This window comes from Fusarium subglutinans, assembly GCF_013396075.1.
Source record: "Fusarium subglutinans strain NRRL 66333 chromosome Unknown NRRL66333_c0000043, whole genome shotgun sequence".
NCBI classification, from domain to species: Eukaryota; Fungi; Ascomycota; class Sordariomycetes; order Hypocreales; family Nectriaceae; genus Fusarium; species Fusarium subglutinans.
Genome location: NW_023502106.1, coordinates 45,798 through 61,625, shown reverse-complemented (window position 1 = coordinate 61,625; position 15,828 = coordinate 45,798). Strand labels below are relative to the sequence as shown.

Sequence of the window (15,828 nt, the reverse complement as noted above, 5' to 3'; positions counted from 1 at the left end):
TAAAAGGCCTAATACAAAATATAATCCTCAATAATCTTCAAGAATATCATCTCCAAAGTCCCCATACTAACAGTATAGTGCGCAACGCCCATAGTCCTCTTATACTGCTCCAGAGTCTCAATCACCTCAACAACCTGACCCTTCTTATTCTGCGAAGCAGCAAACGCTCCATCAGCAGTGCTACTGGCCGGAATGCTGAAGCGAAACTGTCCTCCCAAGCTCAGCCCCCTAAAGTTGGCACCTTGGAACGTCTTGCGAATCCATGCTTCCACCTTGCGCATTTCGACTTGGTCTGATGTTGGTGCTGAATCTAGTACCAAATGTACTTCGTACGAGTTGCTGTGCCTGTTGCGGAGTTCTTGGATTGTGCCGGCGGCGAGGATGCGTTTTGAAAGGATTGCGACGCGGGTTGCTAGCATATCTGCTTCTTCCATTGAATGCGTCTATTGATCATCAGCAGGATACTATATCGAAAAGAGATAGACACTTACCGTCAAAAGGACTGAGCGACTTGATGAAATGCCTGACAGCATAGCCCACATGTCGCGCTTAGCTATAGGGTCCATCGCTGAACTCGGTTCGTCCAGTATGAGAATCGGTGGGTTGCCTGGATTGGTCAGTCTTGGTCAATGGTGTTAGGCGATGCGACATACCCAATAAAGCAATAGCCAAACTCAGCTTTCGCTTGTTTCCACCAGATAACCGAGATGTCAGCTTATCGGCGTGAGGCCTCAATCCAACCTTTGACATGACCAAGTTGACATTCCTCTGTACATCTGCTATGCCCTTCACGCGAGCGTAGAAAGCAAGCTGCTGGCGTACGGTGATCTGGTCCAAGGCGTCAAATTGTGGACAGTCTACATTATCATCAGTAGGTGAAAAGATCGAGTAAAGGTCAATGCTTACAGCCGATGCTATGTCGCCCAGCTCGGGTATCCTTCTGCATATCCACCCCCTTGATGTAGATATTACCGTAGTCTGGGCGAACTTCGCCTCGCATCATGTTGGTAGTAGTCGTCTTACCGGCTCCGTTGGGGCCGAGAAGAGCTGGTCAAGCGTTAGTGGCGGGAAGAGAAAAAGGCAGGGAACAGGACTCACCAAGTAGCTCTCCCTTTGCCATAGTGAGAGAGACACCATCAACAGCAACATTACCACCAAATGACTTGTAAATTTGATCAACATCGACCAAGTTCCCACTCATGCCACGAGGCTTTGTCATTGGCGCCATCTCAATGTGAGCATCCTTCCCGTCGATCCTCTTCCGTTGGTACAGTGGCACGATATGCTCTGCCCACAGACTTCTCAACGTCCACGTTCTTCCGTCAAGGAACAACAAAAGAGCAAACAAGTACGCGACTTGGATACAGAGGAGAAGAATCGGGCCGCCGTAGGCATGGATATTGCCTGGGTAGCTTATCACTGCATCACCACGACATCCCGCGGCCCAGACGTTGAGACCAACGACCATGGCCCGGAAGAGGTTGGCGACCGGGAAGATGAGACCGAGGATGAAAACTGCTGTGTCAATGGAAGCAGACCTATTGCCTGGGCTTTGGTTGAAAGATGCAATCTAACTGGTCAGCATGCATTCGGTTGGGATAAGTGAAGTGACATACCATAAGTCCTGCGACGGAGATACCAAACATCAAAAGCGAAACACAAAAGGATATGCCAAAAGAGGAAAGCTCTGATCGTGCAAAGAGGGAGATTATGTAACACCAAAGCATCATCGCGAAGCCGTACAGAAGCATAACAGGGAAGAGATGCCAAACTCCATACCACTTTAGAATGAGCAAAGAGATAAACAAGGTGGAGAGGCAGGATATAATAAGCACGAAGACTATGTCCACGATGATGTGAGATGTCCAGAGTGAAAGAGGTTGGATCGAGTTGGAGTATTGTAGGGTTCGAATCTTGCGAAGTCGTTCGTACGCGGGGTATAGGGCGAAGAAGGCTGGGTAAAGCACGTGTAGGACGGTGAGTAGCTGGCGTCGTGTTAGTAGCTATCACTGAATGAGCTCAATAGTTACTCACGATAGCGAGAAACATGCCGGGGCCAGGGTCAGACTATGATCTAGTCAGCAGAGTCAAGTAAGTAGTGTGAAGTACGAACAGGTATAGATGAACTGAAGTATGCAAAAGATAGCGAAATAGGAGTTTCACTCTTCAGCTGACTCCACATATTCAACATCAACATCGACCCATCAGGGCCATGCTCTGCGTTGTACGCAAGCGTATCCTTATCCTTCCCATCCATGTACAACGCTCCGGGTACAAGCTGTCTCGGTTTATCACTAACTTGTTTCAAGAAAGCATCATAGTCATCCTGGGACTTGATCTGATCTTGATAAGCCTTCATGTCATATTCCTTCCCGATGGGGTACTTTGACAACGAGCGAAAGAGAGTCTTGTTGAGGGAGTTTGGACCGATAAGCATAGAGATATTATCGAAACCTGCTAGATCATAGTAGCCATTTGGTCGAAGAGATATTGGCCATGGTTCGTCGAGAACGGATGAGTCGGTTGATACACAGGGTGTTGGTTGGAAGGGTGTGGGATCGTTGGCCATGGCGCTGAAAATAGGTGTGAAGATCATTGGGATCGCGAGGGCGAGGATATACCACCAGAATCCTCTCTTGAGAACTAGAAGGCGCTTAAGGAGAAGTGCCGAGAGTTGTTGGAGGAATGAAGCTTGTGTTCCTGAACTGAGTTGGCTATCCGGTGTCTCGGTACCTTCAAGAAAAGGACTCCTGTCAGAAGTTCCAACGTCGTCTTCATCATGTTCATCAGCGACCTCTAGGAAGACATCTTCCATGGTAGGACCGCTCAATGACGTATCAGAGTATCCCGCTGCTTGCAGAGACGTCAAAAGCTGTGCAGCAGATGTCGAATCTGGAGTTTTGAACACAGTCTGCCCTTGATGTACAGTCGTAGCATATGGTGTGTTCGGCGGGTTCTGAGCGCCCGGTAGATGTACGCGATAACCTCCTCCGTGGAGATTCTTCAGAGCCGCTGTGGAGCCCTGACACTTGACGTGGCCGTGTGATACGATGACGACTTGATCGGCGAGAACTTCGCATTCGTCTAGGAAATGGGTCGTGAGGATGAGGCTTCGTTTTTGGCGTTCGGCAAGGATGATGTTCCACATTGCTCTTCGAGAGACGGGGTCCTACACTTGTGAGTGAGTGCACCATGAGTTGGTAGAGCAACTTACCATTCCAGTGGTGACTTCGTCCATGAGGCAGATTGAACTACCGCCTGCTAACATGCATAGCATTTGTACCTTTCTCATCTGGCCTCCACTGAGTGTACCGACGGGGCTGTGTTTCTTCAGGGATAGATCACAGGACTCAACGAGGGTGTCGAGTGAATGGGGATCTGTTGCTCCGCCTTTCATCATGGCCCAAAGTCTACCGTGCTCGAGGACCGAAAGCTCGGGCCAGTGGATGTTGCGCTGGGGGCAGATGCCTAGACAGTTAGTAGAAGACCCAAGTGTCGATGTTAAACTTACCAAGATTTGAGCGAGGGGCATTGATATTTATTGAGCCACTTGTGAGCTTCTGTGTGCCAGCGATCAGACCTAATGTTGTTGTCTTGCCAGAGCCGTTGATGCCAAGAAGACACAAGACTTGCTTCCTCTGCATGGAAAAGCTGAGTGAGTTGACAGCTATCGTGGGACGAGCTCTCCGACAACATCGTCTCCATAGAGAAGGTTTGTAAGTTTTCGTAAGGTCGGTGATCTCGAGGGCTGTTGAAGAGTCGGTCGTTGCGCTTCCGAACTTTCTACCCTTGTTGCTAACACCATGAGAGCACTTCTCGAAGAGGATAGCTAGTAAAGGGTAGAATACTATCGTAAGAAGCAGTAGACCCCATAACATAGATACTGTAACGTCGTATATGCGAGGCTGATGGGGAGCTGGTTTCGAAATGTTGGTTGCGAGACCTTGCGCTTCGTTTCGACAGAGTTGGTTCAGGAAGAAGATGTAGCTCGAGCTCGGGAAGATGGCAGATAGGATTAGGACGATAAGCGCAGGGACGTTTTCGGGTTTGGAGTCGAGAATCTCGCACAGGGTGGCGAGGAGCATTAGGACGATGACCATGGATATGGCGGTGTATCGGATGTTGATGGTGGCTGCAAAGACACTCAAACTTGTGAGGGATAGGCCGGAGAGGATCTGCCAGGGGATGACGATAGCGGCGTTCGAAGTCGGCACGAGGAGGGCTGCATATACTACTATCGTTAGCAGCGTAGATGGGATGACTTTTGTTGGACTTACAGGCTCCAAATATGATCCAGCTCGGCAAGTAGATGATATTGAAAGCAATAAGATAACTCAACACCCTCGCCGATGCCGCACCACCAGTCATCACATCGATCAACTGCGCCATCCCGGCCTCCCTTTCCGTCGATATCATGCCAATGATATGAAACACCGACGAAATCATACTCAGAAAACACACGATTCCAAAACCGCCGACCATAGTCGCCGCAAAGTTACGACGCTTTATCTCTGCAGCCTCATCTTGTGTTATCCGTGTAAACATGTAACTGTTCGGAGTCGTGGTGGAGTTCGTGATGGCATTTTCGACGGCGAGTTGGAGCGATGCGTAGTGGTTCTTGGAAGGCGTGGCGATGTCGAATTTGGTTGATGCTCGTGCTGAACTAACCCTGATGGTGTAACTCCACGTCTTATTGCCCGCTTTGCTAAGAGGTGAATCGTTGAAAATAACAGCAGCGTAACAATTCGTTACACCGCTTAAACTCGTGGGACATCGATTTCGTAAATCGGCTTCACTATCAGCAACTTCAACACTCCCCTTCAGCCCAACTTTGATCTTGGTGATAACGCCGCCAACATCAGACCCCGCGTTCGAACCCTTCACAAAAACAAGTTTCGTCCCTGGGGGCAGAGTCTCAGCAAGGCTTGGGATGGGAGACGGCTCTCCAACGCCATACCTGCTTCCATCGCCTGTGAAGTTCTGGATTTGAAGGACCAGAACGAGAATCAGGACGGGTATTAGGAGAGTTCGGAGGAGTGTTGAGAGCCAGTGCTTGACGAGTGTAATCAGGAAGATTTTCCTTGTCAGGGCGTGCAGTTGCCGGAACCATAGTCTTGTGGATGAGAACATGATTCGGTGATGTGTGAAGGATGAAGGTATTCATGATATGATTATGTTAGGTACTATATACAGATTTCACGATTGCCTGGGCTGCCTCTAGACGAATTGGATGTCATAGTGTCCGTCCCGCGGAGGGGTCTATGACTAGGGGTGAAAGAAAACATGACAGCTGGATAGGTATGTGACCAACCAATCTTGTCCCAAGGGCGTCTTGTGAATTTTTTTCACAATGAGGCCAGATGCATTATCACAGTAAGTGCCTTCTTAAACGAGTTAGCAGACTTACGTGCGTCTAGTTTCATCGAGGTATGTTTACATAATGTCACCAGAGAATCTATAATAAGAAGGTTGAAAGGGAAATTAAATTAAGTTGTGGAGACGAGGCTGATTCTGAGTTATTGAGTTAGGCATACTTCTATCAAGCTCTGGCACCAAGACAGAAGTTCCTGCAGCCCTAAGAGAGAAGCCTAGATCGTGACGACGACTTGATCCCCCCTTGTGAAGCGAGGGTGAAAATGGTTCTCGTATTGGGGGATGTGAAACGGTGGGTACGTGCGCTTTTTGCTGCTCAGCCACCACCTTGACGTCGCCCTGATGGGGGTTCCACTATCACAAGCTAAAACAAAGAGGAGCAACTAAAACAAACTATTGAGGATTTGTTCTAGATTTATCAGATCATTGTTCGTGTATTGGTTGGAGGTGGTTCGGTGATTTACGGTCTGGGCTTAGCTTGCGGGTGTCGGTAGGTGAACGTTGCATTCAGGTACACCAAGCGGAACTGCTGCCGTTGGGCATGGCTTCCACGTTGCATCTCATGGTTTGCAGACGTGATTGGTCGCCCTTTTACGATGAAGGATTGACGGTAGGGCGGTTTCTCGGCAGTGGGATCCTCGTGGTGCTTGGGGCTTGCCGAGGGTGCCAGTGACGCTGATGAAGGGGGAGGCTGTGAAGAGATAAGGAATATAGGAGAAGATTATTGTAGTCAAGCGTGACTCCTGACTCTGGAGCTTGTTATCAGAATTTGGCAAAGACTGTTCAAGGATGCGCATATGCTTGGTAGTCAACCTTGTTCGAATCTGATTGGTTGGCTGTCAATTAACACGAACTTGACCTCCCGAACATACTGCACCATAATAGATTCTTCAACTGTCAGACGTTATCTTTCTTACAACTGTCATACAAGTTAGATCTGACCAATTGAATTCTACGTGTTTGATTCTTGGCACATCAATCTCACCAATGACCTCGCCTTACAAATCAACGATTAGAAATCACAATGACACCATCTCCAACGTCAACAACACCATCTCAAGATATAAAACCCCCAAAAATAACCCAAAGCCAGACCTGAAACAATAATCAAATATTAATCTTGACTAAAAGACCAACCCAACATGGCCCCAATCCGCACAGCCATCATCGGCCTCTCATCCTCCGCTAAAACGTCATGGGCGTCAAACACCCATCTCCAGTACCTGACCTCCCCCCTCGGTCGATCCAAATACCAAATCGTCGCCCTCCAGAACTCCTCCCTCCAAGCTGCCAAGAACGCTATAGCGCATTACAATCTCCCTCCCGAGACTAAAGCCTACGGTACACCAGAAGACTTGGCCGCTGATAAGGATGTCGAGTTAGTCGTTGTAGCTACGCGTGTTGATGTTCACCATTCAAGTGCTCTTCCGAGTCTAAAGGCTGGCAAGGATTTATACGTGGAGTGGCCGCTTGCGCAGGATGTTACGCATGCGAGGGAACTTGTTGATGCGGCCAAGGAGCAGGGGGTGAAGACGATTGTTGGATTGCAGGGACGGTATGCGCCGCCGATCAAGAAGTTGAGAGAGATTGTCAAAGAAGGAAGGATTGGCAAGGTTGTCAGTGCGGAATTGTATGCATCTGGAGGGACGAATGATAGAGAAATTCTGCCGTCGAGTTTGGAGTATTTTGCTCAACGGGCTGTTGGGGGTAATATCTTTACCATTGGTCTCGGACACAGTAAGTCACCACTTGCAGAAAGTCTAAACATCAACTAACAGGCCAGTCTTCGATCAGTTCCAATACATCATCGGAGACATCACAAACTTAAAAAGCACACTGCACAATCAACGTCCCAACATCCGCATCCGCGATCCCAAGACCAACGAAATTACCCACACAACAACCTCCAACGTCCCAGACCTCATCCTCGCAACAGGCCGTCTCTCCGAATCCCCCACCGCCCAAAAAGACGCCGCCGTCCTCGTCCGCTTCCGCCGCGGTCAACCCTTCCCCGGCTCTCCTCACCTAAGCATAGCCATCGCCGGCGAAAAGGGAGAGATAAGAGTACAAGTCTTTACCGGGACTACACTCCACGGCGCTTCAGCTTATGAGAAGCCTGTTGTGGTTGAAGTACATGATTTTGAGAGAGATGTTGTGGAGAAGGTCGAGTGGAAGTGGGAGGAGTGGCAGCAGGATATTCCGCTGCTGGCGAGGGGTGTAGCGGCTGTTTATGAGGCGTTTGCGGAGGGGGAGGAGGATGGGTTGGTTAGCTTTGAGGAGGCGTTGAAGAGGCATGAGCAGCTTGAGGGGTTGCTTGGACAGTGGGATGAGGATAGGGGCGTTTGAGTTCCAACTTTGATCATTTTATAGCTTTTTTATTTAATCAGCATCCATTATGGCCTATGCATGTGTTTATATGGGACGTGGCTGGCTATATCAAAGCCAGTTTCTGCTGTTATCACAATACTCAACGTCACCATTAGCGACTTTTAGGAGGGCAGCATAGTTGCATGAACCGCCACTTAGGAGCCTTGCATTTCCATATTTTGCATCATCATGATTTTTCCCAGCTGATGGCGCCAAACTACGCTTGACCGTATATTTCCTAACACATTATCATCCAATGTTTGCATTAATACCCTAAATTCATCAAAACTTTACCAAGTTTATATAAATCTTTACATAATTTACATAAAATGAAGTAAACTTAGGACTCTGCTATTTCCGCAAGCTCAGCAACCTGGTTCTCTGTCTCAAGTGCCACTACACATGATCAGCACACATTCTCACCTCAAAATACAAAAGCATTTGCTACTTACCATGGATTGCCACAGCGGCCTTCTTCCCCGTATACATCGCATGCGGGACATTAGGAGCGCTGTCAGAATTCGCATCACCCACAGCATAGACACCGGCCACATTCGTGAGCATCCCACCACTCGTGACTCTCAGCTTTCCGTACGCCGAAGCCACGCCGGCTTTTTCTCCAATATCCGAACGCTGCCTACTGGGGAAGCTCGACAGGAAAGCAACTCGTTGCACGGGTTCACCCTCTGTGAAATGCACCCTGAAGAGGTCATCTTTCGGGACCGAGGGCAACTGCGGATTCTTATCCACTTCTTCGCCGGCCTTGAGGCGTTCGAGAGAGGTTATGGTGCGGTTATCGATCGTCACGTTGTGAAGCTGCAGATACTCCTCCCACTGGGGAAATCGCGCGTCAGCCAGCTTCCTCATCTCTTCGTTATCAGTCCCGTTGACGAAGGCGACGATGTCGGTGCCGAGCGTAAGGACTTTTCTAACGTAGTTGGCGACCTTGTCGAGGGGGCATAAAAGACCGAGGGGCTGGTCGGCGTACTCGTAGCCGTCGCACCAAGGACACGAGTAAATGCCCCTGCCCCAGTTCTCCGCAATGCCAGGCGTGGAGGGCAGAATGTCTTTCAGGCCAGTTGCGAGGACTATTTTGCGCGCTAGGATTTCTACGGGTAATCTGTTGACTTTGCCGTCGGGACGTTCAACGGAGACGGAGAAGCGTGTGTTGGTCCCGGGGAGGCGCTTTATATCGATTACTGTCCCGTTCACCATCCTGACGGTTTTGTAGTGCTTGAGGAGACGGCGAGCTTCATGGCGGAAATAAGCGGGCTGAACACCTATTTGCAAGGTCAATCAATTCTCTGAATCTAGCAGACTACGGGCTGCTTACCATCCCAACCGATGACATCGTGCATATGTGTCGTTTGACCATTTCTATATTCCCCAGAATCAATGAGAAGCGCTTTTCTACGCACTCTTGCGAGGCCACTCAGAGCAGAAAGGCCAGCTGGGCCGCCGCCGATAACGATGACATCGAAGTCTGGCTGTGAGAAGTTGGTGGGCTCCGCGACAGCATAGGTCAGAGAAAAGAGCCATAAAAGACTGCTGAAGAACAGCATCGTGGGGATCCAGAGGGTGGGCATCGAAAAGCAAGCTCATTTTGGTGGGTGTGATGCCTAGATATAGAGACTCCAGACGGGGAGGCTCTAAGTTCTTGGTGGTGATATAAGCTCTGAGCCACAAGTTCCAACAGAAAATAGCACATCAAGGTGCACTTCGTACTGAAACGTAAGAGATACCAAGTGGCTTTGTGTTCAAAATCATACCGTAGGCGTTGAGGGTGGCGTTAGGTACCCTGATGTTTCCAGCAAAAAGTGGCTTTGACTCAATTGAGTACCTCTTCTCATCTTTTTAAAGTTGAGAGACAATTCACCCTAAACTTTGATAAGAAACACTAAAGTCGTACATACCCTGATGTTGACTACAAAAGTTGACATATGTAATATAAATTTATGCTGAGTTTAGGGTAGCCAACGTAGAGACCAGCATCTCAGACACCAACCGAAGCTCACGTAGAAGATCACGATTTAATCCCCTTGCTTTAAATAAACAAAATATGCTTTATATGAATGGTATATCTCAATGCTACTCAAATCCCATGCTAAACACCAAACACAATGCTTCGTGAGCACACTCTCGCTCTATGGCTGATCCTCCCCATTGACCTCCTAGTCCCAAAGGATCCAACCCGCCCTCGCAGCAGGCCCATTCGGTTCATCCACACTAACCGCCTTATTAAGCGTACTCGACAACTGATGCACCTCAATTGTTTCAGGATCGCTGACATCTGTATCTTCGCGGCCGTCGCTCGAGTGAAACACTTCACTTGGTTCTGCCTCTGTTGCGGATGTGACGTTGTCTGGCTCTGGTGTCGCTGTGTCGGATTGAGCCTGTGACTCGCTACCCTTTGGACTCTTCAATGGTGGAGTAATTGGTTTGGAAAAGTTGAATGTTGGGTTTACTTCTTCTGCATCGACGACGGCTGAGAGGGTGGCTCGGGTGTGGATATGGATCTGTGATCGGGATGCGCGCTTGAGGCGGGGTTTGCGCTGTGCGACCGGAGACCCAGCGCGTCGACGAGACTCCATCTCGATGAGCTCCTCTTGCTCCGTCTCGTCGTCGGTGATAGTGTTTGTGTCAAGCAATAGCCACTGTCGGGGTCCGACGTGCAGACTGCTTCCAGATTTCCGGCGATGTCGCTTCTGGTTCTTAATCTCTGCGGGCGGCTCAATGATTGCTTGGCCCTGCTTTACTCTAACTGGCAGCTTAAGCGGGATGTTTCCAGCAGTGACGTTCAAATGTCTTAGATCGCGCTGACTTTGCGAAAAGACAACTCGAGCGCGAAGTCTGTGTACAGCTCGATCCAATGCCAGTTCAATCGCGCATCGGTCGCGTACTCGGCTCAATTTGGGCCATGTAGCACGTTCACCCATGAGACATGCTCGCATCATAAATTCCGGACTTGGGTTGCTTAGTAGCCGTGGCAAATCGTTTATACTCATCTCGGGAAGAATATTGATGTCGCCGGAGTATTTCTGGCTGAGAACACTCTGAAACTTGGTCGCAAGGTTGGGCATGATACCGAGTTCGGCCAGAAAATGAAGTCGATGCAAGGCTTCGTCGCGCGCAAGAGATGTCATGGTGTGAATCCAATCGTAGTCTTCTCCATTTGTCTGCTGACCTTGTTCTGGCTTTCGAAACGGTGACAAGTGGTCATCTTTTGCGAGGAAGGGAACAACGTGAGGATTGACTTGAGAGACAATAAAATGGTTGACGTTAAACATTTCCGCAAGGCGTGTCATCGGTAAATCGTTATCCACAGACCCATCGATCCATCTTTGGGGCGTAGGGTTCCAAGGTTGATGCTCGCCAGTAATTGGGTCCTTGACGAGCAGCGGCGCAGCGTTGAAGACGAGAGGAACAGAACATGATGCAGCAACCGCCGACCAGATCATGACATTCGGTGCAGTGACGTAGTTGAGCAGTCGAGGTAGTTCGTACATGGAAGCCGTGGAGACACAGATGTTGAGAATGCGCCGCGTCCGGTTGTAAGCCTCTTGAAACGTCATGTCGCCCATCAATCCTCTCATCACCCGGGTAAGATTCTTGATGTCAGACCAACTCCCCTCTGTCAACAACCGTCGCAAGTTACTCCAAACACCATCTTGACCGCTGGGATCCTCGAAAACCGCAAGATCCCCATACGGAAACTCTTCAATAAGCTTCGGGATCTCCTCGTCGGTCCTGGTGCACATGGCGGCGCACACGATACTTCCTGCACTTGCGCCAGATATAATTCGTGGCAATAGCCGCGCTTCGAAAAGAGCTTTGAGAACACCAATATGCGACATGCCAAAGGTGCCTCCACCAGACAAAAGTAATGCGCTTCGGCCATAACTCTGCCGAGCAAACAATATTCCTTCAAGTAGGTCTCTGTTCTCAATACTTTGGTCCAGTCGGCTTTGTGTAACAACTGCATCGATAGTTCTTATTGTAGATTCGACATATCGCTCGATAAGGTGTTTCGTCCCGGAGTAAGAATGTCGGTAAAGATCGACGTTATCCATACCGCCGAGATCGCGCGACAAAGCGGTACGGATCAAGTGCATCATTGTGTGTACGTCGCATTTCGTCCGCGCTTCGTCAAGATCGTGGAGTCGTTGCTCAATTAATTCGGGGTTATAGTCGCCTGACGAGGAATCGCGCTTCCATTCATCATTGCCTTCAAGACTGTCGAGTTCTTTCGCAGCACTCTCCCATTGTGCGTGGGACTCGGCCTGGCTGGTCAGTTGAGGTTTCAGTACAGAACGGGATGACGCACATTCTGCATAGACAGGCATAACATGCGCTTTCTCTCCTCCAGCTGCTTGATCTTTAAGCGCTGATCTTCTGTCAAGCCATCTTTGCACCACTGCCATGTATCGTTCGCCGATTTGATCGCTTTTTGCAGCGTTCCAACAACAGGAACTGACGATACCGGCGGTCGCTTCGCTTTGGTATTCGATTTGACTGGAGATTTTGTAGACTTGTATAGACTAGGGACCGCGCGGGCAGGGAGAATAAGGTCGGCCATGGTGAAAGCCCGCGCCGCGGAAGCGCAGGTTCGGTCGTGTGCGAGGTCGGGGGAACGAGGTTATAGCATGACAAACGATGTTTTGTACGCGTTAAGATTCTAGATGTCGTGTCGCAAGGCGTAGGGGGGTAAGGATATTGTATTCGAGCAGACAGTCGGACAAGGAATCGTGGTCACAAGTCGAGAAGCATTTGTAGGGTGCGGAACGGTCAACGGAAGTGGTGGGGGTTAATGGAGGGGGCGCTGAGACATGAAGAATTGGAGGTGGAATGATAAGGGAGGGAGAAAGATGATCTTGAGATGGTAATTCTGAATGATGAGTTTATTGTATTTGAGCCAAAAGTCAAAAGTGAGGAATTTCTTGGTTTGCTTTGGAAGGGAAAGACGACGAAATGACCGTTTCCTTTCCTTTTCGCTGCCGTTCCCAAATTGAATCCACTTGCCGAGCTGAGGCCCCATTCCCCACCAATTTTTGACGTGGAGGAGCATGGGCCACTAAAATGCCCTGTATTTACTTCTTCTCCAGGGTTGGGCTCGCGACAGCTGATTCTCCCCATCTAAATTTACTTTTTCTACCCAACAAGTCTTGCAGGCTATTGATTGATTCTTCTGACAAAGGTTATCTCAGCAAAACATGAACATCTGACTCTTGTCCTTCCAGCCGCACACCGCTTGGTTGTAGGGAAACAGTCCAATCATGGATGGAGTGGGCGCTGGAGGTGCACGTGGTACAAATTGGCTGTCACTAAACCAGGATGCGTCATGAATCGGGGTTGGGGTCCCGTTCACATGTCAACAAAGAAGCGGAAGCGGAAGTGGTTATTGGACTCTCCAGGTTTTGGAAAAGCCGATGTTCGGCAGGTGATTACATTTTCGAGTCTGGGGAATTTGCGGGGGAGAGATGACATGACATGATGGCTTACGACGGGCACGTAAATGGAGGCAACGTTGGATACTGGCCTGACTGACTGCCTGGGAGACAAGAGGAGAGAATGCAAGACGGACGGCGACTTGCATCATGGCTTACGATAATTCCTCACCGTGACCTCTCTCCCTCATGCACTTTCCCGTCCGTCCCAAAACAATCCCGACCTTCTCACTGTGGACAGCTGAAGTATGAGACACGGCTGACCCGAGCTTGTTCGTGTCACCTGCCTCTTCCCTCCCGAGGGTCGATCCTCCAACGATCGAGATCCATCTTCTCAAGATCTGCAACTCAACCAAGGCAGCAGGGAACAATTATTCTTCCGTCTGAGTAAAGCCTCCGGCGTCGGGTATTTGTGGTACCACAAAGTTTCTAGCTTGACATGGAAAAACAAAACACGAGTCTAGACCTTTGTTACTAACCTTGTTTGACTTGCTTGTGACGTCTGTGGTACGCGCTGTGTCTAGGAGCTCCATGCATCACAGTCAAAGCTTCAGGTTCATTCCAGCTCCAGTAACAAATCTAAAAAATACAACAGAACTGTAACTGAACTGTAACATAAATATGCATAAGTTGTATCGTTAATGTTCCGCATCATATGACAATACCAATGCCCCTCTCATGATTCGCTACACAAATTACGTATTCGTGACGCCTCTCACACACGATGGCCTCGCGTAACCTGAAGGGTTCATTCCCCCGCATCCTAAATACCTGCTTTCACAGTGCAAACCCGCGCAGTCTACATGTCATTGATGACGTTTTGTTTTCATTTACGAAACGTCCAATCCAATCATTCACTCACTCACTCACGGCTTGGAAAACGCCTCAGGCAGATGCGGCGTAAGCTCCCGCCTCTCTTCTTATAAGCTCCCCGCCCCAGCTTCAAGCTTTCACTTCTCAGCCTCTTCATCGCTTCGACCTTGAAGATCTTCAATTGAATAGCTTCAGAGATATTTTTCAACATGGAGGCTTACAAGACTCATGGAGGGGTTTCTCCCATTCCCACCGTCGTTCGTATGCTCATTCTTACCTACCCGTGGTGTAGAGCTTTACTGATGATGATGTGTTAGCTGAACCGACTCACTACCAAACAATCGGCCACAATGGCGTCCGCGCCTTATGGGTTCTCTTCGTCGCAATGACAGTCGTGTCTGCCCTCTTCGCCCTGCTGTCATGGAACGTCGCCGTCCAGCGTCGCATCTTTTACTTCCTCACAACTCTCACTACCATCATCTCTGCCCTCGCCTACTTCGCCATGGCATCTGGCCAGACATCGTACTTCAACTGTACCAGCGTGAGGGATCATCACAAGCATGTTCCTGACACGCACCATGAGGTCTGTCGCCAGGTCTTCTGGGCGCGATATGTTGACTGGACACTCTCGACGCCCCTCCTTGTCGTGGAGCTTTGTCTCCTCGCGGGTGTTGATGGTGCGCATACCATCTTTGCCGTCATTGCCAACGTGATCTTTGTCCTCGCTGGTGCTTTCTCCGCTGTTGGACATGCGAACACTGCTCAGAAGTGGGGATGGTATGCTATCAGCGTCATCGCCTTTGTCTTCACCATCTGGCACGTCGCGGTTCCCGGCTCCCGAACCTCTCGTGCCCGTGGCACCAAGATCGCTCGTCTCTTTGGCTCCATCTCCGTCGCTTCTCTGATTCTCTGGCTCGTCTACCTTGTGTAAGTTCTCTCACCATTCTTCAATTGACTTTGCTAATGTCCACAGTGTCTGGGGTGCTGCTGGTGGTGCCTGGAAGGTCAAGGTCGGTACCGAGGTCGTCATCTACGCCGTCCTCGACGTCCTCACCAAGGCTGTTCTCGGCCTTTGGATCATCACTGCTACGCGACAGAACCGCGATACTACTCCCGAGATTGGAGGCTACTGGACCAACGGCGCTGGTGCTGAGGGTACCATTCGCGTTGGCGATGACGAGGATGGAGCTTAAATGCGCCTCAAAAAAAGCCAATCGAGTCCACGGAACAATTCCGCATTGGACGTCACCACTTTACACAAACTTTTCGCTCACGATTTGACGAGTGGTTCTGAGCTCGAGCCAGCCGGTATGGAATGATCAAGATTGTATGTTTTGGAATGGGCTGGGTAAAAATGCAACGCACACACATGCTCGATTGAAAGGGAACTGGGCGTTTTGGGGCGTCGATACGAGACATGTAGCTTATGATCAAGTTAGTAGTTTTAATGTGATGGGACACGAATACGACATGCCCCTCTCGACTGTGACACCATTGTGAGTTCCTGCATACGTACTTTATGCATCTGCATCAATCATGTAATGTTGACGACAGAGAAGATATGATATCTTTTTATGATGAACGGCTGTTTGCATGAACTGTCCTGTCTTCCGAGTGCACATGACAACATCCGCAAAAGTCTCCGAAAGGTCCGTGTCTCGGCTGCCGTCATCCTGTTGCTCTCAGCCATTGACGGAGCCCGAACAAGGATACGGATTACAACGCCATTGCACAAATCGCCCCATCAAGGTCCCCAAACCATGACATGAATTAATAGAAGCATTATGTGAGCGCGTATCTCTACACGGACCTCGATGGGAACTTTGACAAG

At 49.5% G+C, this 15,828-nt stretch overlaps 5 protein-coding genes across 5 annotated transcripts; 2 read left to right on the top strand and 3 right to left on the bottom strand.

The window, feature by feature from the left end:
• Positions 1-8: 8 nt before the first annotated feature.
• FSUBG_4735 (ABC transporter) lies at positions 9-5,130 on the bottom strand (the record flags this gene model as incomplete). Its single annotated transcript, XM_036682756.1, has 11 exons — positions 9-443; positions 492-607; positions 654-857; positions 907-1,047; positions 1,099-1,570; positions 1,617-1,985; positions 2,035-2,067; positions 2,114-3,169; positions 3,215-3,468; positions 3,512-4,231; positions 4,278-5,130. 11 exons carry the CDS (start codon positions 5,128-5,130, stop codon positions 9-11), a joined length of 4,653 nt encoding a protein of 1,550 aa, XP_036539658.1.
• A 1,385-nt stretch (positions 5,131-6,515) lies between these two features.
• On the top strand, positions 6,516-7,719 carry FSUBG_4734 (transcription co-repressor GAL80; the record flags this gene model as incomplete). Its single annotated transcript, XM_036682755.1, has 2 exons — positions 6,516-7,110; positions 7,157-7,719. 2 exons carry the CDS (start codon positions 6,516-6,518, stop codon positions 7,717-7,719), a joined length of 1,158 nt encoding a protein of 385 aa, XP_036539657.1.
• A 361-nt stretch (positions 7,720-8,080) lies between these two features.
• On the bottom strand, positions 8,081-9,302 carry FSUBG_4733 (thioredoxin reductase; the record flags this gene model as incomplete). Its single annotated transcript, XM_036682754.1, has 3 exons — positions 8,081-8,136; positions 8,193-9,020; positions 9,074-9,302. 3 exons carry the CDS (start codon positions 9,300-9,302, stop codon positions 8,081-8,083), a joined length of 1,113 nt encoding a protein of 370 aa, XP_036539656.1.
• Positions 9,303-9,911: 609 nt separating this feature from the next.
• Positions 9,912-12,316, bottom strand: FSUBG_4732 (NTE family; the record flags this gene model as incomplete). The annotated part of the gene is made up of 2 exons (XM_036682753.1): positions 9,912-12,020; positions 12,065-12,316. 2 exons carry the CDS (start codon positions 12,314-12,316, stop codon positions 9,912-9,914), a joined length of 2,361 nt encoding a protein of 786 aa, XP_036539655.1.
• A 1,890-nt stretch (positions 12,317-14,206) lies between these two features.
• On the top strand, positions 14,207-15,190 carry FSUBG_4731 (YRO2; the record flags this gene model as incomplete). Its single annotated transcript, XM_036682752.1, has 3 exons — positions 14,207-14,258; positions 14,315-14,924; positions 14,971-15,190. The coding sequence occupies 3 exons, from the start codon at positions 14,207-14,209 to the stop codon at positions 15,188-15,190; spliced, it is 882 nt and encodes a 293-aa protein (XP_036539654.1).
• Positions 15,191-15,828: the final 638 nt, after the last annotated feature.